At 36.3% G+C, this 24764-nt stretch overlaps 1 protein-coding gene across 3 annotated transcripts in view; it reads right to left on the reverse strand.

Annotated features, from left to right (window-relative positions):
- The window catches only part of bsnb (bassoon (presynaptic cytomatrix protein) b), a 102647-nt gene that overhangs the window by 72464 nt on the left and 5419 nt on the right, over positions 1 to 24764 (reverse strand). For all 3 annotated transcript variants that reach the window (XM_008409671.2, XM_008409669.2, XM_008409670.2), the window contains exon 2: positions 14944 to 15334. In XM_008409671.2, coding sequence (XP_008407893.1) covers positions 14944 to 15334 — 391 coding nt within the window. The remainder of the gene's footprint in view (positions 1 to 14943; positions 15335 to 24764) is intronic.

The following is a 24764-nucleotide window of genomic DNA, read 5'->3' on the forward strand; positions in this document are numbered from 1 at the left end:
TATATATATATATAATCTACAGTCTGAGTTCTTCTTAAGTATTGACCAACATAAGGAGTTCAATTGTATTAAATTGCAGGTTTATTGCCACATAGTAGCACCTATTTGAATCTATGGAGGGTAATTTTAGTAAAATACAGTAAGAAGTAAACAAAAGTAGAGTTTAAGTTTTTTTTTTCCCTAAATATCTTAACACAATATGATTTACTACATGAATGAGAACTAAAATGCATCAAATCCTAAATCAAATTTTTCAAGTTTACCACAGTTTTAAAGAAAATATTTAAAAGCTACTGCACTTCTACATGCATTTTAAATGGGATGGCAAGGATACTGCGGGTTTTCTCTGGTCATGGGCAGACAGACATGGTCATGTCAAGTCAAGTCTCAGCTCAGTCCCTCAACTCAGTACTGACCCTGTGTGTACTTTTTCAAGGTTTTTATGTGTAGTTTTGTAAATAGAAGATCTAATTTGAGAATCTGATTTTCTGTCTGACTGTGACTTTTTTCTCGATCCTCTTGGGCATCGCAATAAGGTCGCAGGAGGGTTAAAAACATACAAATTTAACAAGCTTATCCTTTTCAATAAATTTAATCCAATGTGTGAAAAATACTGTTAAACGCTCTGAGTTACTGTAAAAGGAGGGATACAACTGAAATGCACATTCACTGCACTAAAATATAAACAGTTAAGTTAAAAAGACAGTAAAAATTGGTTAACTCCAATTAATTTTACATTTCTGAATGAATGAATCACTTAAGTGTTTTTATTTTTGAAAGAACATCATCGCATTAGAAAATACCACGTCGGAGGTAAATTAAGATATTATTTTGTTCTGAATCGATGAGAGTAATCCATGTGATCATCATTATGATGATACAGCAAATGTTGACAGGTTTAATGTTGAGTCAATAATAGCATGATCTGTAATGGTTCTGGTTATTAAACCAAATGCAGGAGGAAAAGTAATATCAGTCAGAGATGTGGTCTGTGCCTCACTCACTGTAAACACACGTCCAATAGCATTATTAAACACAGACGAACCTGGAAGCTGCCATTAAGTCTTTTTACTGCCACATGCTGTCAGAGAACATTACAGATATAAAGTGACCGGACAGCCTGTCATTTCTACACAATGGTAACTCAGAGGTACAACATTAGTCATTTACTCAAATGATCTACACGGACCAAGTCACATTTACCCCTGATTAGATGGGATAAAGATTGTTCATGAGTTAAAACCTAAAGTCTCAGTCGAGTCGTGAGTGTTTAGAGGCAGAGCTGACATATAGATGAAGGCAACCGATACTCGAGTCAGCCGTCTGGGATTCGACTCTCAAATCTCAAACCTTTCGTGCATGTCGTCCCTCCTTCTTTCACTACCTGTGAAATGAAGATCAGTAGAGCTCAAAAAGCTTTGACAAAAGAGTGTTTACAGCGCAAATCTGATGTCTGAACACCTTAAGCCCGTCCTAAGTTTCAGACTGTGATCGCTATCTCAGTGTGAAAGACAAATAGAAACTTCTCCTCCCCATTTGGTTCCAGTGAACTGTCAGCTGTATGTGAAGAACAGGAAGTTACCTCATTATATTAAATCATTTATATCTCACCACATGCAATACTGATGTTTTGCTCAAATTTGTGGCTCCTTCAGTACCTCATTTGAGCCTATGGCTATTTTAGATTCACAGCCATACAACGTTCTCTAAGATGAAGTTACTTCCCCACCTGCTATCATTCATGTATTTGCTGACTGATGATAAATGCAATGCAGTACATTCCCTAAAAAACATTCCAGTCATCAAACTGCGTGTGATCACGATGAAGGAAGAAGCTCTGCCTAGATATCAAGGTGGGGTATCTCCCTGAAGTACATATGGCAGCTCAGCTGACTGCAGTTTCATAATCAGGATGATTGAGATGCAGTGGTTTAATAATTGCCAAAGACATTGAAATTCCTTTCACTGCTTCTCTCTCGGTCTATTTCTCTCACTCCCTCCTTTTCTTTCTCTCTGAGTTTGTCTGTCTCTGCTCAATTCCAACCCGGCCAGCACTACAAACAACTACTCAATAAATGCTGTGGCTTTACTCCTGAATGTGGCCGAAGCAGCTAATGGAGTCCATTTAAACAAACAGAGATGAGTGAGAATGTTTTAGTGGATGTGTGGAAACGGCTGATGAATTTCTTTTCATTCTGCTTATTGAGAGCCTCTCACCAGGTGAGCTGGTGCAGTGTTAGCCGCAGCAGGGAGCCAAATTGTTAATAGGATGCGGGAAAGTAGTGCGTACTGACTAACATTTAATCCTGAAACACGCTGCAGAATCTTTCAGTTAAAACATGTGCATTCAATGATTTTTGCTATGATCTCTTATGCTTGTGCAGCTTTTATAATTCTGGTGTTATTGAGTTCATGGCAAAAAAATCTGGGCGTTATTTAATGTAACAATGATTATTTACATCAAAGCTGGAAAGCTGTAATAGATTGAATAAATACTTTATTCCATCTTAATTTTAGGTACGTTATTGTGGAATTGCAAACAGGATCACCTGTGAAATAAATTTAGTTGTGATGAAATTATACTCCTCAAAAAGTAACAAAAGTATTAACCAAACATTTTAAAAGCAGGTATGTATCGTAGGAAGGGCTGGAATTGAAATGATCACATTACAGTAAATAAGTAATCAAATTATATGCCGTTTTCAGCAGTAATAAAAAAAGTTTGTCAAGCAAAATCGATCTAATAAGCATTTATTTTCAAGAATTATTTTCCTCCATGTGCTGACGGGATCTGCTGTTTTCTGTTGTTCCTTATTGTAGAGAGAAGCTAAAGTGATAATAACAAGCTGGGACTTTAAATGCAGTGAGCTATGGAGTAATAATTAAATCAGTGTCCCAGATTTAGTCTCTGGCAGCTCTTATTGCAAAAATATTTTGGTGTATGCAAATATCAGCTTGTGTGTGCCTCGGCTGGATTCCTGACCCAGTTCCCACCATTTGTCAACCTAAAGTTCCAGTTAATAACTGCACCCAGAAGCGTTGTGCTGAAAAGCATCATGAAATGATTAGATAGGAATATTTCAGATAGAAAGGAAAATACAGCCTGACACTATTGTGTGAGACTGCAATACAAGCAAATGTTTACAAGTTTTCCCAACAGAAAGCACATCGTTAACATGCACTGGGGGAAATGATGGAGTTTTACAAATAAATGCCTTTTAAGACACTTTAGTTCAGCCTCCATCCACACTCTCTGTGAAACATGATTTTTCTGGATGTGTAGGTTTTCTTATATATAGCAGAAACAGATTTAAACAGGCATTAGAAAAATATCAGTTCAGTTTTCCTGATTGGGTCCTACAGCAGCGCTCAAAAGTGTAGGAGTCTATCAACATGCCACATCTTGACTTATCAATATTTGCCCACTCCAGCTACTGAAAGCTCTCCAAAACTATGATTGCAGGGAGATGTCTTATCTACAGCCCTCTTCAAATAAACCCACTGATTTTCCATCGCATTTAGATAGGGCTGAAAAGATTAACTAGTTTAATCATGAGTAAGTGATTGTTGAAATATTTATCAAATAATTTAGTAATCAATTAATTGTTAACTCTGTAATATAATTTCAAGAAAGTGAAATTTGCTGAAAGAACAACATGCTGCAGTAATTAAGCCAAAACTGTACAAAATATATACATATTTTTTACATTTAAGATAAAAAAATCTTTGACTGTAAATATGTTCTACCAATAACTCCTGAAGTGACATAGCTTTAGCTTCACCCAGTTCAAATTCTGTAAAATCTCTCCAATTAAGCACCTTTTGCAATTAATCAGTTCATCAAAAAATAATCAACAGATTAGCCCTCGACTGATGTTAAGTAAAGCAGAAAATGCTGAGCTTTTCACATGTTGATGTTAGACACATTTTCTTAACTGCAGATGTGTCCTTTGCCACCAAAGGAGAGGTGTGTTATTGCACTTTTGGCAACAAAATAATTATATTCTCTTTTTTTTTAAAAAGCAATCAAATTATTTGTTTATTTGCTTACACTTGAAACATCGTATAAAAAGGCTCAAATGGTTAAATAAAAAAATGTGTTAATACTTTTTATCTGATTAGTCAATATGTCATCAGAATAATTGATAAACTAATTTATTACTGAAATAATTGTGAGTTGTTAGATTTAGTTCAGAAATCTTAGTTTACCTGTTCAAAACTTTATTTTTTATCTGGTGAACAGATATAATCTTTAGATTTGGAAGAATTACTGGACTCGCTGTGCAGGAGGAAAATAAAATTTACCTTTATCATCCTGGACAGGTTCAGGTTTCGGATAAAAACTGACTGACCATCGTTTCAGTCACCTCTAAAAACAATACTACTTCCGTTTTTTTTTTGTTTTTTTTTTTTCAAAACAATGACAGAAATATTGTTGTGTTTCTGTCAAACATACATTTTGGAATTGTAATGCGATATTGTCACTTTTTAGATCATAACACAAAATAACATCCTACAAAGTTTGGGTGGATTTTAGCAAGAAAGGAGTTTTATTTTTTTTTATCTTTCATGTAGTCTCGATCCTTCATGCAGACATATGGAGAAGACAACCAGTGCTTGGCAGAAATCCTTTTTTTTTCCTGGCAGAAAATCTTGCAGCTCCTTCAGTGTTGCTGCTGGCCTCTTGGCAGCCTGCTTGACCAGCTTCCATATTGTCTTTTCATTAATTTTGGAGAAGCATCCTGTGTCACTGCTGTCACAAACATTTTTTCTCCACTTATTGAGGCCCATTGTATATTAAATTCTATGAACTTTTGTTATTTTTTTCCTGACTGGTAGCTTTGTTCTTTTGTCTGCAAAATACAGCTTTAATGGCCAAAAACATTCCTGTAGAACATCTGAACTTATTATACGTTTATCAGGTTCTCTGTGTTTGAAGAAAGATGTCAAGTCAAATAGATTAAATACCAAAATTGTATCAAAAATGTTCCAAGAGGATATTTATATCAAGGGTGTGTGAACACTTCCACGATCAAAGTATTGTACATTTTATATTTTTGTTTCCATCGTGTATTCCTGACAGCCCTCATCTGCCTATGATCACTGAGTAGCAACAGAAATTTCTTCCAGGAGTTTAGCATGTTTCAAATTTTCCACCCCTACAACATTTATTTGCTTTCCAGCTAGATACTTGTGGCCCGAAAGGGGAAAAAGTTTTAAGAACCACTATACTTTAACACACATTAACCAAAGAAGATGGGAGAATATAAATCTAATGAGCTTTCAGAAATGTTTTCATCAGCCAGTTATTTGTGCTTATATGCAAACAACAAATAAATAAATAGGCCACGAACAGCAACAAACTGGAAATAACAGACAAAACGAGAAGCTGCCAGTATGAGGCATACAGCAAGCACTCTTTTGAAAAGTTTAGAAGTAATCACAAGTTGAAGTTGCAACTAAGATCAATACCATACCCAGGACGCTCACTGCCTATAAAGTTTACTTCAAGTGCACTTACAAAAAAACTAACCAAGTGTTTATTCATGACACTGTGGACAACTTGCTCTCCCAAGTTAATGCTGCTGTGGAAGCTTGAGAAAATCAATTTTGAGCCTCAGGATTACAACCTTGGCAGCATTGAAATCAGTTAAAACAGCCTGGGGAAACTTACTACATACCGTATGTCCTTATGTCACAGTTTTGGCATTAGGTCCAGAATTAAAAAAAAATAAAAAAATTTTAGAAGACTCCCTATGACTCATTTCCAGAAATTGAAGTTACTTGTGAAATAAACCTCCAGAGAGATTACATCCACAACTTTAAATGTATGTTTCTGCTGTGCATTTGCCACAGGCTGCAGTCAAAGGCAATAATCCAAAATTAGAAAAGAAAAAGAAATGTATAAAACTTGCACTGACACTGGTCTTTGCACCAATTGGACCGACTGTGCCTCAGCAGATAGAATAGTAGCCACACAGTTGGAAAGTTATGGGTTGAACCTCAAACTGGCTACTGATCTGTGCATCAGCATATGATTGTGTTACTGAGTGTCTCTGGTATAAAATGTTTGAAGTGGTCATTAGTGGTCATTATGTCACCCTAAATGACAGAAAATTGGTGGGAACAACCCATGAGCACCGAGGAGCAAGCCTGAACACCAGTGTTACTGTTTACTATGAAGTGAGTTAAGAAAAGAAAAAAAAAACAATGAGAAGATGTCAAGAAAAAAAACCCTTTCTCTAAAATTGACTAGAATCAGCAGCTGTTCACATGGACAAAGCTAAGACTGAGTTGTTTCACTACGATGACAAAAATTATGTTTGAATGAATCAAAATGAGGCTTTAAGACCTAAAGACGTTTTAATACCTACCATGTTGGTGTTAGCATGATAATGAGGGCTTGCTTTGCTCTCAGTTACTGTTGCATTACATAAAGCAGGTGAAATAATTTATATGTAGTTAGGCGTCCAAGTTAAGTATTATGTTAAATCAACAGCCGGAAAATAATCCCAAACCTACATCAACACTGGTTTTAGAATGGTTTTAACTGGCTAATATTTAGCTTCTTGACTGTCGAAGAAGCTAAATGTTAGCTCTGTTTAGTAAATTAAATATAAATACTTGTATTTAATTTACTATAATACTTAAATAAAAAAAAACTACTTTATTAGGTTTCTCCGTACCTATATATTGAGTCAGGAAACCCCTTATCCAAAGCACAAAAATGGCTTAGCCGCTGACACAACTTCTGACTTTGAGTTTATTAAGTCCACACCGTAAAATTATTTAAAATACTTGGTGCACTATAGCTCCAATCTGTTTTTCTGCTTTGGCTCAGAGAACTGGCCCATTGCTTTGATATAAAGAAACAGCTCCGCTACAGTCACTGGAGGAACATGCCGTGGTTCGCTCTCCAATCCGCTGTCACCTGCAGCTGGACCTCTCTCATCCCTGTCTTCTGCTCTACTGGTGCTGACAAGCTCAGCAGCTTCTGTCAGAGACCTGTGTATTTTTACCAGTGGAAGTTATAATTATAGCAGGTCCGATTGGCTACGTTTGAACGCTGGCAAAACATTAGTTCTGCTGTTTTGTAACTTGCGCTAGAGTGACGTTTCTACCAGGTGCGTCATCACTGCTGCAGACAGGATTTGACTAGAAGTGAGAAGCTGTGGAAGAAATGAAGATACAGCTATGAACCTTTTAGCTGCTAAAGCAAGGTTTGGTCCATGCTTTTTAGATTTTAAATCTAAACATCTAAAACTGGAGACTAAAATATTAATAACTTAGACCACACAGTCTGTATGGAAAGCAAAGAGTGCCACAATTCCACACATAAAAAGGCTTTATTTGTAGAATAAAGTAACTTTTTAGTAATGTAAAAATAGGAATATAAATGGAGCTGTAAGCATCAATTAAATTAAACGGTGTTTATCTCAAATATTCTCTTATTTTTCTTCACAAATTACAAAGCACAATTACTCAGCAAGTCAAGCACTAATATAGAAAAGGATGTAATAGTAGTTTAAATTGGTTCATAATGAACTGTAGCATAAGAATAAAAAAATGTAATTAAAAAAGTAAAAGTTTTATGTATTATTTTAATATCTAATTTAAATTTAATTTAATTTAAATAATGTGAACTATTTAAGATATAGTGAAAAAAATTACTATATCTGTCCTGTAAATTGTATGAGTGTTGCTGATCCAACACGCGATAAAGTCAAGTTCTCCAGAGTCATTATTTAATTAAATTGCATTTTCCACCAGTATTAGATAGTGTGAGTAAGGACTTTTGTAAAACAAATACAAGTAATATAATTCAGACTATATAGAGTGCAAACTGTTAATCCCGACAGCCTGTATTGAACAGTGTGGTATAAAAGCTGCTTTGTTGAGCAGAAAGTTAAATGGTTAAATACCTCTATGTGCAAATATGTTATGAAAAAGTTCAATGTCAATTAAAAGTTGTTGACTTCAAAATGAATTAGTGTTTTCAGAAGGCTGGCATTCAGTTCTCGAATCTGACCCAATATGAATAGAGGTAATCTTGAATCTGCATTTGAAAAGAGACTACTTCGACTGCTGTCTGCTGCAAGTTAAACACTGACAACTAATTACTCTCCATGAACACTTTCAAAAACAAAACCTTTTATGGAGACATTATGATATGTCTTTGCCTTTCCTATGACTGCTCCCCTTATTATGCATGTGTGTATTTAGAATGTCTTTTAATGTGAAAAAGTCAGGCCTTTTAACAATAGAAGTATCTGGAAAATGTGTTAAAATATTATGGAATTCTACAGGAAATTGCAGTGATACATTTGTCAGTTCATCAATGAGTCGTCCAGTGTAAGGGGATACGCTTTAGCAAGTTTTACTGTCTTCATATGCAGTAAGTCTGACATGTCTTCACCATGCCTGCGCAACATCAGTTTCAACCTTGCTCCAGACAAACTATTCTGACATCTGCAGCTTTAAATCCAAGCAATGTGCTGCTGCCCGCTTTTATCACAAGATGACTTTATCTGCCTCTGTTCTCTTTAATAGGTGGCAAAAAAAGACCTTGCCTGGAAGCAATACATAAATGGGTGTGTGTAAGTGGAATAAAAGACATTCTTTGCCCTCTAACTTCATCACTGATCATTTTAAACATTGATAAAGCTGAGTTCACAGTGCAATAGTTAAGCTTAACTTTTATACTTTATACTTTTCATGATCATATCAGAGCACCTCAAGGTTATAAAATAAGACTTTTAGCTGTTCTGAGACAAGAGATAAAAATGTCTTGAAGGGTGCAATCAGTAAAAACAAGGGGTAACATAAATACTTAAGTGCCCACCATAATTACTGGCACTCAAAGTGAAAAATGCATCGAGCCTTTATAATGAAATACTCATTCATTGCAGTAGCATAAACTGAGTAAAATATTGCCTGCAGTTCTTGACCAGTCAACTTTAGAGATATTTTTATACTATCCCTGTGATTCTCACTGCCTACGATGGCATGTTTGATTCTAATCCAGCTGGATTTTTAATTATTGCCCTGAAAATCGCTAAGTTCAAGTTCAGGCGAGTAGCTATTTTTGTAGCTATGTGCTACCTTACAAGAGTCAACACAAATCTGCCTCACTTTAATAGTAAGTTCTCCTGTGTTTCCCATTTTTGAGATCTTGAGAGAAACGGATCTGTGTCACATCATCTTAATGAAGCAGGGAAACAGAAGGTACTTCAAAAGTTTCTAATTACTCTAATCAACTTGTAACATTAAATATTTTAAGAAATGTGGTGGCTACATTTGTTTTGCACAAGTTAAAATAATTATTAATCGTTTTGTAACTAGTTATTTTTCCCATTAAATAGACGTACTGAAATCACATTACAATTTTCAGCACAAAATCGTGCCACTACAAGAAAAGGTTCATTTATTTTTTTTAACTTTAAGGCTTCACGTACATTTAAAATGAAGATGTGTAAACAGATATAAAGGCGTACACTTACAATGCTATCTAATATAGAAATCTGTTAAACACTTGTTTTATTGGTGGTGGTAACCTTTATTTTAGTGATATATTTTAAACCAGCAAAGTTGATTCTGTCATGCAGTTACTTAAAAAAAAAGAAAAGGAAAAAAAGGATGAATAAACGACATGGATGATCTTAACTCATATTTTGTGTCCAAACACATTGCAGGATTGGTATTTATGCAGGGCATTCCAGGAGGCATAAAAGACATAATTATTTTTGCTTTGTTTAAATGTGATTAATACTCCTGCCACCTGAATTATTGTGTGCAGAAAAGTAGAACCAGTCGGCCTATGTGTTTGTTAAAAACAACCCTCGGCTTGTTGGATTGTTGGGTTAAAAAAATAGAATAAAAAGATCTCCAAGGTCTTCTTCAGATTTTGAAATTGAACTATTGAAATTTTGCCAGTTTATGTTTTAAAATTCCTGTGGTTTGCGAGTGTCGCCGCCTCCTTCACAGAGAAGCAGTTGGCTCCGTGCAAAAATTATTTGTTTTATTTATTTGCACATTTTGTATTTTCTATTCTTCCCAGGTGCTGAATCGTTGTACAGTTGCTCTGCCGTGTTATAAACACTGCAGCTATTATGGTTAATTTATGATGATGGTTTTCTCTCCTGTTCCATCTCCTCCTGCTGCTACACAGCTTTTTCACACTTCTCTCTCCTTTCAGCTGTGGCTTCTCAGGACCAGGCCATTGCTGCAGACAGAAGGAGGGTAGGCTCTATAAATAGAAATTGGACCAATTATAAAGCAGATGTTCTCCTGTATGGTGGTGGGAGAACGGTGTCTGGGGAGTGTCTGTGGTATTTTCACTATCTCTCACTGTGTGCTCATGTTCTCTGTTGTTTGAAGGCTGTCTTCAGACGACTTTGTCTCTCTGAATCTCTAGCTCCTTTTCTCCAACATCACTGGTTTCTCAACTCCTTCGTAACTACTTTTTTTTTTTTTTAAAGCGCGGAGCATATTCATTTCTTTACCCAGTTATCTCCTGCAGAAGATTATCACATGTGAACAGAAGTCAACTGCATGATTGCTTGCAGGTCTCAATTGTCAGACTAAATCTGTAAATAAAACAGTTCCTTTCAGCCTGACTGACAGCCCTGTAACACACTGTGGCACATGACATCCATTTGTTGCTTGCTGTTTACATCTGAACTGCATTCCTGTCATTAAGTTGCTTGACACAACACTGACTTATATTTCAAGAACAGTCTTCATCTCCCAAGTCGCTCTGCATAAACAAAGATAGCCCTTAATATTTCAAACAAGAAGGACATATTGTACTAAATGTTGTAAATAAATCATTAAAATCTTCATGCTTCATGCTTAGTAGGTAAGGTTGCAAGACATGCAACAGAAAGGATTACATGGCAGAGATTCAAACCAGGGAAATAGTTTCCCAGCAATTCTGGAGAGATTTGAGATTGTGAGATTTTTTTTTATGTACATTATTCGGCTGCTTTGACTTTTTTTATTTTTATGTTTATGCTTCTTCTGAATGAAAGAAGAAAGATTTTTCAATTGATTTTTGAGATGTGTATAAATAATTTTCATCATGTCATTTTCTAAAACAATTTAAATGACGAAGGAAAAGCTTTGATTAATTGGTACTCCTCTTAGAATTGTATAATCTTTTGAAAAGATGTCTGTCATTTCCTATCAGAAACAAACTTTTTGACTGAGTGATATGAATAATTTAACCTTAACTGTAGCTTTTAATTACCATGTTTTTCATCTATTCTTGAACATCTTTAGATCTGAGGTTGGTATGTTGCTTTTTAAGATCTGTTAACCTTGCTTTTAAGTTATTTATTGCTTTTAGAGCTCTTGCAGTGAACAGGGTTTGATTTGGGTTGGAAGGAGAACTTGGTTTCCAAAAATATGATTGATGAAATGTTTTATGAATATTACATCATTACTGTTTTCCAACATTGCTCTCAATATATTTTCTAAATTCGCATTTGAAATCATAAATTCAAAATTACATTCTGTTGATATCAATACAAAAATGGAAGCAAAAAATCTATAATCAATCTGTAACAGATTCTACTCTTATTACTGTAATCTGGAATTTGGTTAGAGCAAAGCATTTGTTAACAAACAGACCTCTTACAAAGCAAGACATGATCTCTGACTAAACATGTCAACAAGTGAGTAATCCTGGCATGAGTAAATGCTGCAGATATCCTTGAAGGTCCAGAGAGAATGTGCATTTTATTATGATTAGGACAAATTATGTTCAAGATCTTTGTGACTTTGAACAAGTAAATCGTAAGTATTTGGAGTCAAGAAGATTTTAGTTTAGTTCATTTGAGCTTAGTTTGCCCAATTGAAATATAGATCAAATATTTATATAACAAATATTAACTTATAATGCATTCATCCAAATAGCATAGAAAAACATATAATGTAATCTAAGAGTACAATCCTTTGTCAGTTGATCATAAATTTATTAAATACAACCATATAGAATAAAAAAATCTCTGCCTGCTCCTGATGACCTTATCAGCTCGACTATCCAAGCCAGCCACCATCACCGTTGATCGCAGTTTGACTCATCATCATCCTCGATAAACACCATCACGTTGATCTGCCCGTAATCAATTTCCCTTCTAAGCGATAAGGCGTGTTTTAGATAGGCTGCAGAAAAGCTGAAGCTCAGTCCATGTTAACTAGGTTATGGGGGTAAATCTTCAGGTCTCTGGAGGCAGAGCGCTTTCCCTCAACGTCTCTTTTCCTGTCAGCATCTGTCCAGCTCACTGAGGCTGAGCTGAAAAGTACCCACCTCCGCTGTTCTCTTTACTCCCTCGCTCTCCTTCACTCCCTGCCACGATCTATTCTCCGCTATCTGTCTCCGCTTTGGTCCACGGGTTTTTTTTCTTGTCCTTCCGATTCCTACGCCTTTCTTTTCTTTTCCTCTAACAATGGAAGCCTCCAGAGTTATGCTACCCTCATGCATGGAGGCACCCAAGCCTAAAAACACAGCCATTACCCAGTATACGTACATCAGCGCTGCATTTGTACAAAAAATAAGCATTTACTCTTGATAACTCAGTACATAATAAGCCTGCGGCTCCTCTTGTAGCCTGTAGGCCAGCTTAACTAACGTTGCATTGTTGCAGTTCTACCATATGACTCATTGAAGTTGATGTGAAACTTTATGACAGATGACACAGCCACACTTGATTCACAGTAACACTGTGGAATGGCCTAATTCATATTAGCAATGTGATTTATTTTAGGATCAACGCAAAAGGCTTTCTCAGCTACCTGTTCATTAAAATAAATGCTTAGATGGACTTAAATGATTGTTAATGGCAGGGGAAATATACTGAGCTGTCTTCACAGGAGCAGCATCAAGTATTCCTGAAATCCTATCAAGCTTTTATAGAAGATGGACGAACAGCTCCATCATTTTTACTGGCAGTCCTAGTAAAATTTAATAAAGTCTTAAAATAAATTCAGGCCCAGTGTTTATAATCTTCTTCAGGATACTTTGAGGTAATTTGAGGGTGTCTCTTCTGAAGACATGGAGTTTTTTTTTTTTTCTTGATTTACAACATTCTAGTCTATTTAAGTGCGGAAATGTACTATGCAAATTAATTTGATTGATTCATTCATGTGCTGATCTCTAATAATCGTCTCCTTTCAGTCTACAGTTTCTGACTTGGCTAGGTCGTCTACAGCATCATAGCATCTCTTCTGCGTTATCAACTCTTGATAGTTTTTTTTTCAGGATCTTTTGCTTGGTGCTTCTACCAGGCCTATTTTAATTGCTAAAGCAGAAATGGTTTCTGATATGGGCGACGTGCAAAAACTTCCCCGTCTGGAAATCAAGCCCTTCACTCTAAAAGTTACATTCTAGATTTTATGTTCCTTATCACTAATCACATGAATTATACAAAATGGAAGTTTGCATTACACATAATTCATATACTTTCACTCTATGACAGATTGTTTTCCACAAAACACACTTCCTTTTGTTCACATGCACAACAACACACATGGCAAGATAAAAAGAACAGTCAAAGTTTGGAAATAGCTACCAAAATTATCTTCTTCTCTAAATGCATTGATATCTACAATAACAGTATCGATTAAAAGTTTAATATTGACTAAAATTGTGACAATTAAGGCTGAGGTTAGATGAAGTTTATCTTGCCACTCCATGCAGTGAAGAGGATAATAAGTGAGGTAAGAAAAAATATATTTGAATGTCACCGGTAAGAGACTTGCAGCAAATGTTTTGTGTGTGAGATTCTGCTACTGTAACAAAAAAATAATCTAATTTGAGGCTTTCTACCTATTATATTTTATATTGTTTTAATTAATTCTGCAACCTGATTAATTAAGCTTGTGTTTTTTTTCCCCTCAAATTCTGTTACTCGCTGGTTTCTGTTCACAAACACATTTTCTGACTTGCAAATTACAACCAACAGATTTAAAAAATCAAGACAAATTGTTGTTAGAACAAAAGGTTCACAGCTCTCAGTCAGCATGTAACGGATCCCTCATGTTCCCTCATGTTCCCTCCTGTTCAGCTGCTGCATTACAGACTGTGAAGCAGTCAAAGCCAACTCAGCAACAATAGTCATCATCAAAGCTGTTCTTCATCAGCGATTAGAAAAATCTTTCCATAGAATGAAAATTTAATTTAAATGACTTTTTAAAAATTGTTATGCATTTAATATACTGATACTGATATAATACTTGAACTGTATAATAAAAAAGACACACCAAGATGCAAGAAGATGTTTTTACCACACAGAAATAATTGTTGTCAGATTTTCAAACAATCTCCGATCCCTTTGTTTTTTAAAAGCATTTCAAACATTCAACAGTTCCAAGATTGTCCTGTAATTCAATTAATCAAGGACAGGTTTTTATTTTGCATTTTTAAATCTGAAAATCACAAGCCAAGCAATAAAAAGTCAACTTGATATGAGGTCCTCCTCTTCATTCAGGCAGTCTCTAATTCTGTATGCCTGCCGCAGTTGAGCTGTCAATTACACTATTCTTTATAACAATATTTCCCATGTGAATGCACAATGACACACAGTCAGCATTTTTTGCTGCTCATAACTAAGTTACATCATACACTATTAAAATCCCTATTAAATGTATTTTAATAGAAGACATTTATATCAATGTTATGATTTTTACAAATATCTTATGGGGGTTTTGTTCAAATTTTGTATGTATTAAACTGTAATTAATAAATTCTAGTGGTGTATTTTTGATTAAATGGTATTTTGACTCATTGATTCTTTTTTAAACTTTATCCTGTTGTTTGCAACCCTTATCTACCACTATGAATAAAGATTGTCAAATAAAAATATCTTATGTCAAACAAACAACAATAAAAGAAGATAAATTTTATATATATATTTTTAAATGCCACAACTGAGCACTGCCTACCTCTGTGAGGTGAGGGTTGGGGTTGAAGCCGCACTGGTTGCACACCATGGAGCGGCACTGTGTGCAGGTGTTGAAGTTGGGCTTGTCGTCCCCAGTGCCCATCAGGTCGGTGGTTTTGCAGACAGGACACAGCTTGCTGCTGGGCATCGGAGCAATTTGAGGCACAGAATAAGGGGAGGTGGGGACGCTCCCACGGTCCGGGGACACAGAAGGGGACCTTCCGGTTCTGCCGCCCCCCAAGTCAACCTGCAGATTCTTTCTGGCTGCATGTCCCTGACCCTGGCCTCCGTGAGGCGCAGCATGCTGACTGGCATCATGGGAGGCCAACCTGTCGCCTGGCCCATGGGTGCTCTGCGCTCCTGCTTTAGGCCCGGGATCTGATAGAGGTGGTCTGGAAGGGAGGGAGGAAAAGAAGGCGTAAAATAAGTTAGATAATTAATTTGAGTCATGATTTTAATGTTTTACTCCTGCTAAACTGGCAAAACTTCTCTCAGGGGGCAAAATAGTTTCTTTACACTTAATATTACAATTTCAGCTAAAGGGAGAAATTTCTACTTTTTCAACCTGAATATTTCATTAGCAAGCTCATATGGATTAAAATTCTCTAAAGATTATTCCAGAGCTGTTCTGTCAAATGAATATTTCCCAGCACTGATAATTAATCTTCATCTCATTTGCTCTGTAGTATGCTGTAGTGTAGCTGACTAACAATCAATAATGGGGTGACACTTACATTATTTATTAGATATTTTACTACTCACACTGTCATTTATTTTATTAGCAGCAGCAAATGTAACACAGTTCAAGTAAAATGCATGCAGCCACCTTATATCTGACAAATAATACCCAATTTAATTTTAAGGAGTGTCAGATCTTTAATACAGAAAAACATATCAAAGTCAAACAGAAAGCTCTCCAGAAAAAAAGGAAGACAGTAGCTAGCATTTTCTCATTGATTTGTCCTGAATGATCAAGAATATGTATTTAATCCACCACTAAGCAATAGATCTCATTTTATTACTGAGTCCATACAAAAAAGGTTTATATGCAATATAGTTAAATAATTTTAAGAACCTGAAAGTCAGTAAATCATACAAAAATCACTGAAAGCTAAAACTGAAATGTGACATCTGACTTAACCAAAGTCAGTAAAAGAAAAAAAAAACATGACTTGAGCACATGGAAAGTGACTCATGGAGTAATGGTGAATTTTAAGTCACACTGCAATGTGGCACGCTTGCAACAAAGCAGGTCCTTACTTCAGTTCCTGACAAGAAGTACAGTCTTTTTGTAAAATCTGCCACTCACTGCTAAAACTGTCGACATGAAGGCTTAAAAAAAAACCTTATTAACCCATTTTATTTTACTAAACATCCAATTTTGGACCACATATTTCCACATTTTAGCTGAGACACGTCTGGACAGGTTGGACATATCTTCAAACCAAAATGATCGCTTGTTAATTAGGCTTGCAGTAGCAATCACTGTGCACCATAACCACGCATATCTTCCTGGGGTGAGTGAGGGACAGATTGAGGAGGCCGATGAGAGAAGAATGAAGGAATGGAATGGTGACAGTTATTATGGGAAAGAAGAAATTAGTGATTGAGGGGGATGATGGGCATAATTACATGACGAATAAGTGAAGAAAAACAATTTCTGTTCTATACTTTTAAAAGTATAGAACTTTTAAAAGTATCTTCCGTGTACAGTAATACACGGAAGATGGCTTAAAAACAATGATGTGCTTTTATTATTTGAATAGTCAGGATTTTATGTTTGTATTCAAATACTTCTGTAAGTATATTAAAGCATGCATTAAGGTTTTATTACACCTATTTTAACATGTTTCACTAGACAGTCATTGTTGTTAACCAACACATCCAGTAATTCACAGTGCTGGGTTAGCATGAAGAACAAGAGACAAGATTTTAGAAATATTTTCTGGAAAAGGAAGAATCAACACTTATCGTTTTCAAAAAATAGAATCAACAGGATTTTAATTTAGCCTTAATCAGTGTAGAATAATTCAAATGAGGTTTCAGTCGTCAATTTTCTGCAGTTTCTAAGCTCGTCTCAGACTAAAGAAATATCCCAGGAAGCCCCGATGCAGATACCAACATCCATGTCAAAAGAAGCAAACATTTAACCTGTCGGTGTGTTGTCAAAAAGCTTATAATTGATTCATGTCCTGTCACAAGTCTCCTCAAAATGCTGACAAATTATTTAGTCAAGACTTCTTATGCATTTATTAAGCCAAGAGTTTAAAGGCAAGCCTGATGAGGAGTATTTGTCTTAGCTGACTCTCATTAACACAAGAGGAAATATAGAAAATGATTTCTATGGTCAAAGATCTGTAGTTTCAGATCAGTTGACCAAGGAGTATGCTCCGAGTATGAATAATCTTTTGAGGATGCAAAAGGATGCCTCCTTGGAAGACGTGGTTGTTTGTTGTAATGATTGTAATCAGGCCAAGTCATTTGCTAACATCTTGGCAGTAGTTCTGGATTAATTAGAGACATCTTGCTAGACTAGTTTTCTTGAAGGGTCTTTGAAATCTTTCACTTGGTAGCTCCAGCAGTCTGGTTCTGTGCTGTGTGGTTCTCTTTAAATTCCAGTCCAGCTCTTAATACTTAGATATATATTTTTTTTATCATTCTCCTGCTTTGTGAAAATCCGCAGTTATTTTTCTCAGTTGTACACTAAATTATTTTGTTTTTGTCAGAGAGTTTTCCCTTGGACTTTAGCAGTATTTTTTTATACTGTGTGTAAATTAGGAAAAAAGCATGGGCTAAGACTACTGACAACTCTTGTTGTCAGTAGTCTTAGCCTTGTTGTCAGTAGTTGGGATCGATTAGAAACAGGACATTTGCAAATCCTTCATTTATTGTGTTCCTAAACTGAGACAAAAAAAAGTGTAACTGTTTTAAACTTTCGTTTTCACACCCACTCAGACCTTTAGGCATTAGAGCAGACACTGAAATATGAGCAGTGAATTTCCACTGTCATAACAACTTATACCTTGCTTTGTCAAGCCTGTCGTCTTCAAAGACGGTCCCAGCAGCGGCTCGGCATCCAAAGCAAAGCGAGAGTGAAACTAAAGGGAGGACTAAAAGAGCTGAAGTACGTAAAATGTTAACCATTGTGAGTCATTTCGAAATGGGCTGAGCTGCTGCATAACTCCAACCTTGGTCAACTCTCCACAGGAGTCCGGATTTCACCGCAGTGAGCTCATCTGCACTGTTAGTCTGTTACGTCTGAAAATCAACACAAGTGTTCACAGTCCACGGCCAGCCTCTCTCTTCAGTCTCATCAGTTATGCACTCTGTACTTAAGGTGTAAGTATAAATATTATGCTCCTGCTGTTCTCACAAAGCACCAGGTAGTTTCACTTGAAAAACCTCCCCTTGAACAGCTCAGACATCAAGTCTCCAATGATTTATACAAAGCCTGAGGCTTTACTTAATGAGAGCGACAAAGAAAAAGTGAAAGTGGAAGACAGCTTTTCATAAGGTTCCTTTAGATACAGGCAAACAGGAGTCTACTGAGAACAACTTGTAGACACTTTGTCTAAGGCACAACAAATTGTTCGCATTATCGCAAAACGAGTAGAGAGTCATTTATACAACAGCTCATCGTAACGGGAAGACTGAGTAAAACCTCTCATTGTAAGGCAACAGAGAGACTCTTCCACCCTTCACTGTGGCAGCAGCACATTTAACAAGATCACGCTGTCATCTAAATTAAACTCATTAGCATCACACCTGCGGGGCAACATGAATCTTTAAAAGGAGTTCAACATTTTGGGGGAATACGTTCCATCGGTCCCAGGAGTCAGACGAGAACCATTTACACCACTCTCCTATTTGAACAGCAATAAGGGAAACTAGTCACGCATAACTGAACGTGTCAACTGTGGAGAAAGGTCCCCACTGCACCGATCAACTATTGAGTTTTAGAGTATCTTGCAAAAGTAATTTAACAAGTCTGACACTGGTACCTCTAAATAAAATCTGAAACTAATTAGAATTTATCTAATTAGTAAAAAGAGTCCATCTGTGTGTAATTTAATCTTAGTATGTATACAGCTGTTTTACTGTTCCCTCAGGAGCTCTTTAGAGAGGGTTAGTGTACAAAGTACACAGATTCAATATAGTCCATTATCCAAAAATATGCACTCCACAAATCTGGCAAGAAAACAAAATGTCACTGTTCAAAGAAACCCAGAAGGAATTACATTTAAAGTTTACCATAAGTCAAGCTATGCAGCAAGCTCTGGTCAGATGAGACTGAAATGTTACTTCCTGGCTTACAAAACAGAATATGAAGAGGAAAACTCATACTGCACCCTGAACACATCAACTCCACGGTGAAGGTGGCAGTGGGAGCATTATGCTCTGGGGTCAGAGTACCAGTGTGGTGACTTACATTTCCAGCAGAACATCTACAAATAAGCATACAGCCAGAGCTACAAAAACCATTTTTGTCATTTGTGTCAAATGCACACCACATCTTTCAGGTAATTACATTTTAAAAACTATGCATCCTTTTTCTTCCACTTCACAATTAAGCATTAAACTTTGTGTTGCTCTGTCACATGAAATCCCATGTTCAGTTCTGTTGTTGTGACAAAATGTGAAAACATTTAAAAGGTATGAGTAGATTTCAGAGGCATTGTAGGGGAAAGACAGCTCTTGTTATGACAGCTAACTAATGCTTAGACCAGAATGCAATGATGCCCTTGCTAATTAGTTAACGAGGTGTTGGTGTCAACAGCTGGGAAAACAAGAAAGGTGTCACAGTCAATGTTTATAACATTTTCTCCTACAGCTCCTGCAACCATTTACTGAACAATCCAAGCAACTAACATACTTCCAGTAAGAATGTTGCCATCATCAGAGGAATACTTTTATTTTTCTTAAGCACGCCGACTCTGATATACGTGACATGTCCTATGCATTAAAGATTAAAAATCAACTACTTTTAAATCTAAAACAAAGAGCCCAGCAAAGATCCAATTTTAAATCGGATTTTTAAGCACATTTTACGGATTTTTGTTTCCTGCAAACCGTCACAGGAACATTTCCTGCATTGGCCGAATCCGAGGCAGATTTTATTATACAGGAAAATGTTTTGTCATGAACATTGGGTGTCTGAGTTTTTAGGGTTTTGCCCATTTATGTTGTAACTATTCATCTCTGTTGTTTTTTACATATCCTCCTCAGTTTCCTTTATGTTGTTTCTGAGTTCTTGTAAGTTTGCAACTTTTATTAAACATATCTCACTGTGCCTCAGCCTTTTCATTTCCTCAAGCCGTGACCTGTTCTGTTACTTTTATTATTTTTAACTAAATTTGATTACTTATTAAAGTTCCAAAGACACTGAATTTATTGCTCCTAAAGAACAAAATGAAATAATTTTTTACTGAGTGGAATCTGGCCGAATATTAGCTGCAGCCTAATCCATGACTGTGACACCTATAAAATTGTATTTTAGGACTAACGCAGTGATTCCTAAAGGGCTATTATCTGAAAATATGGCACAGTGTAAATGGATTAAGTAAAACACAATGTCTCTCTCAGGTCCTTGCTGTCCAGCTGCAGTAGGCAGCTTTTTAGGTCTGGCACTTATTTTGGTCTCCACTTATTAAATTTACACATTTGAAATTACACATTGTCCAATATGCTTTTATGACTGGCTCTAAGGACCAGACAGTAATTTTGTGGGAAAAGTATCCAAAGTCCAGAAAAACGCAACTTCAAAAAACTTGAAGCAGTTCTGTGACTTTGAAACAGAAGAGTCTGTTTTTCCTTCCAAGCAAAGTAATCGATTACTAGATTTACCCTGCATAATAAATATTTACACAGATATTTCACGGGCAAACAATTACACTATTAATCATACTTCAATCATTGGTAACTGCTACAATAGGTTATTTTTATGTTTGTAGTCTACTACTTTGTTTATTAGATATAATGCATAATAGATTAAAGATAACGCTTCAGAGAAATGTTTTCCAATTTCACTTTGTCTTTCACTGGTCACCGGCCTTATATTTTGCCAGGCAGAGTTTCCAGGTGGTTTTGTTTTTGTTTTGCTTTGTATCCTCAAGCTGCACACTAACAAGCGAGCAGTGGACATGATGAGAAACAGACAGTAGTGCTGGAAGCTTCAAGCAAGAAAACTGAGACCAAACAAAGTTACGAAACCCAGAAAATACTTTTTGTAGCAAAGAAAGAAGAGCGTCTCCTGCCAACGCTGCTGTTGTTTGAACAAGTATTAATCAGGGTGCAGAAATATTCCCACTGCTCAAACTATTTGTCATGCTACAAACACAAACATGAATGTATTTATTGGGGATGTATGCAATAGACAAAGTCAAAAGGTGCACATAACCATTAAGTGGATGGAAAAAAACATATGGTTTTCTAAACCAGTGGTCCCCAAACCCCGGTCCGTGGACCGGTACCGGTCCGTGGACCAATTGGCACCGGGCCGCGCAAGAAATAATTCAATATTATGTATTATTTGAATCTGGAGGATCTTTTATTTTGAAAATCCTTTAACCGGATTCTCTCGGTTACTCAATTCTCCAACATTGAGCCCACAAGCAGCAAAATGAGTAAGAAACAGATCAGATGTCTTTGGAAAGTTTCTTTGCAAAGGGGAAAAGGCCCAGAGAAGAGACAGGAGAATGGATTTATCCCAGACCGGTAGGTGAGTTCCACATTACAAGCCCCTCTGTAACATGCGGCGACCGGCTGCTAACGAGGCAATGAAGCTTCAAGCTGCTTTGCCACATATGACCGAGCAGGCTGTGCATATAAGCAACACCTCATGTGTCATTGTCTCCCATCACTCCCAGATGGGACCATCTCATTGCAGAGAAACAAGCTCAGGGCTCCCGTTAGTCATTATCGTGAGTTAAAATTTTCACGAAAGTAAAATGTTCATTTTTGTGGCGCATCTGTATCTTATTTTGAMGGGAYATGTAAACGTTACCATAGCGACCAGAGTCAGAGAGAGTTTGGGCTGCGGTCGAGAGGAGATGAGTAGAGCTTGTGAGTCTTAAGTCTGGTTTAGAMRGCAAGATTTTAAGAATTGTCGGCCGATTCTCCAAATCTCTGTGACCACAGAGCTGATAAAAGTACAACAGGTTGGATCGGTTCGTGTCTCCAGCCACATGGCAGAGGCAACACACCACACGAACCGATTCCTCTCACAAACGTCCCGAGGATAATCCAGTAAAACCCGCAACATAGCATGCGGGAATTTAGAATGACCAAACACGGATGACTGTGTAGAAACATTAGTGATAGTTTGTGGAGTCATTTTAAGAGATAAAAGACATAACAAAAAGAAAAGGCGGTGGATAACGGGAGCAGCCGCTCTATTTGCTGCACTATGATTTGGAGGTGACTGTGTTTTTTCTAGTTAACATTTTTAACTGGACATAAACATAATAATATATAATAATGACTTTTACATACAATAATAAACATTTCCACATATCATCTCTGATATCCACCAGACTCTCAGTTGCGCTATATGTCAGCTGTTTGGGATTCCCCTCTGTTCTTACGTCACCGCGCTTTCTGATTGGTTACCTGTCACATTCAACAGGTCGTGTTCTCGTTCCCAGTCAGGGAAAACCACTCAGGCTACGATAAGAGGGTCAAGATAACCCAAATTGGGCATATTCAGGATTTAGCGGGAACACCAACACGCAGAAGCCTTATCTGATTGTTCACGCATCCCCCACCCCGGGCCGCAGCAAAATTTCCAAGTCTTGAACGGTCCGCGGTAATAAAAAGGTTGGGGACCACTGTTCTAAACTATGTAATTCTGCAAATCTTGAAAGCGAGCCGTCCATTCGTTTCCACTCTTCTACGTTTTATAACACAAAATAAAATCTGTGTAAATTTATCTCAGTACAAATCCCGCAGAAGGTGAAGGTCTCACAGGTTTGTAAGAGAACATTAGAGCACAAACAACATCATGAAGACAAAGGAACACAGCCAAGGGTAAAAGTTGTGAAGTTTAAAGCACAATTAAGATATCAAATAAGAGAACAATGGATTAAAACTGATTAGATGCTTATTTTTGTCTCAGAATGTCCCAGTCAAAAGTACATTTGAGAATCTGTGGAAATAAAATTCATGTTCACTTATGTTCTCCATACAGTCTGACTGAGGTTGAACTTTTATACAAAGAAAATATTTTATTCTCTAGTTTCAACTTACAGCTGTACAAAAGGTGCAAAATTTGGAAATGTTTGAAAACTGTGCATACCTTTTGTTCCACTTCACAATCATAGACTGTTGTGTTAGTCTATCACATAAAATCCCAATAACATAAACTCAATTTGGTGGTTGTAGCAAAATGGCAATGTATTTAAGGAATATGCATCCTTTTTAAAGGTTCAATAAATGTTCAATTCAAAAGCCGCTGCTGCTTCTAAGACTTTCATGAAACGCTTCTGAGCAACGTAATACAAACACATAATAATAGAAGTTTGTTTTTTGAATAACAAAAATTGTTTCCCTAAAATCTAATTAGCTAAATGTATAGTGTAACTCCTTTATCCGCCAAATTGTGTCGCAGACTCTTTTCATTGAAAACATTAATTATGTTAACAAAAACATAAATCCAGGATTTCTAAAGCTTCGCCACATTGAGAGTCCAGACCACAAACTGTCTCATCTGTTTTATAAATGAGGTAATATTTCCGTTCAAAATGAATATAAAAGATGTATTTTGCAGCAGTAATCATAATCTGATATGTGTGCTAAACCTTAGCTGGATACTGTATATCTGCATCAATGTCCTTTTATCGGCGAGGCTACATGTTTCTTATTGATTTGCAGATCTTTCACTGTAAGCGAAACAGGCAGATTGAGGCTTTGGATTGAAAAGCTATCCTCTGCGCTCCATTTAGTAATATTTAAAGGTCAAAGCGGAAACGTATCTTGCACGCGGCAGTGGCATTCATTGTGAGTTTTAAAATAAATTCGAGAGATTTAGTCGACACCCTAAATCTGCTCAACAAACATAACATCAGCAGCAGGATATATTTGTTGTTTGCACATTCATTAAATGTCACATCAGATGAAAGCATTTTTTTACCCAGAGGAAAAAACTTTCAGCTTCATAATTAACCAGCAGGACTGATTTAATTTTGTCCTGCAAGTAATTGTGGAGAGTTAGACATAAGGGAAAAGAAAAAACACCCTGAGAACATTTTAGTTAAAGCAAGACAGAAAACACCAATGTGCCTTCTGTCTAACAAATAAATGTGATTGAAGAGTGAAGGCTGAGCAGCCGGCGTCTATTGATGGCAAAATATAGGAGAAAACAAAAGTTTGATTCATGTACTCACCAAGACTGAGTTTTAATTTAATGCTGTGGTTCATTTAACAAATATTCAAACTATAAAAAGACATTTTTTTAAAGTATTTTTTAAGTCAAATATAAACAAACACCAAAAAAATCAACATAGAGTCTTTAGCTATTTCTGTCAAAAATAATGCTTATGTGTTGCTATACATTTCATAAGTTATGCATTATTACTTTCACTGACACAAGACAGTAAGAAATTAAACACATACAGTTAAGATCAAAGTTGTACATAGTTGAAATTCATGCCAATACTGTACATATGTAAACATCTCCCCTGCAGTTGAACACTATTATATTTTTTCCTATTAGTCTTAAGTGTTAAAAAGTCTATATTAAAATGCCACAAGGGAAATTAAACTAATCATTATGTGTTTTAGAAAGTGGATAGAAATGTTTCATCGGGGTCTGCTTCAATCATTTTT

This window comes from Poecilia reticulata, linkage group LG5, assembly GCF_000633615.1.
Source record: "Poecilia reticulata strain Guanapo linkage group LG5, Guppy_female_1.0+MT, whole genome shotgun sequence".
Taxonomy (NCBI): domain Eukaryota; kingdom Metazoa; phylum Chordata; class Actinopteri; order Cyprinodontiformes; family Poeciliidae; genus Poecilia; species Poecilia reticulata.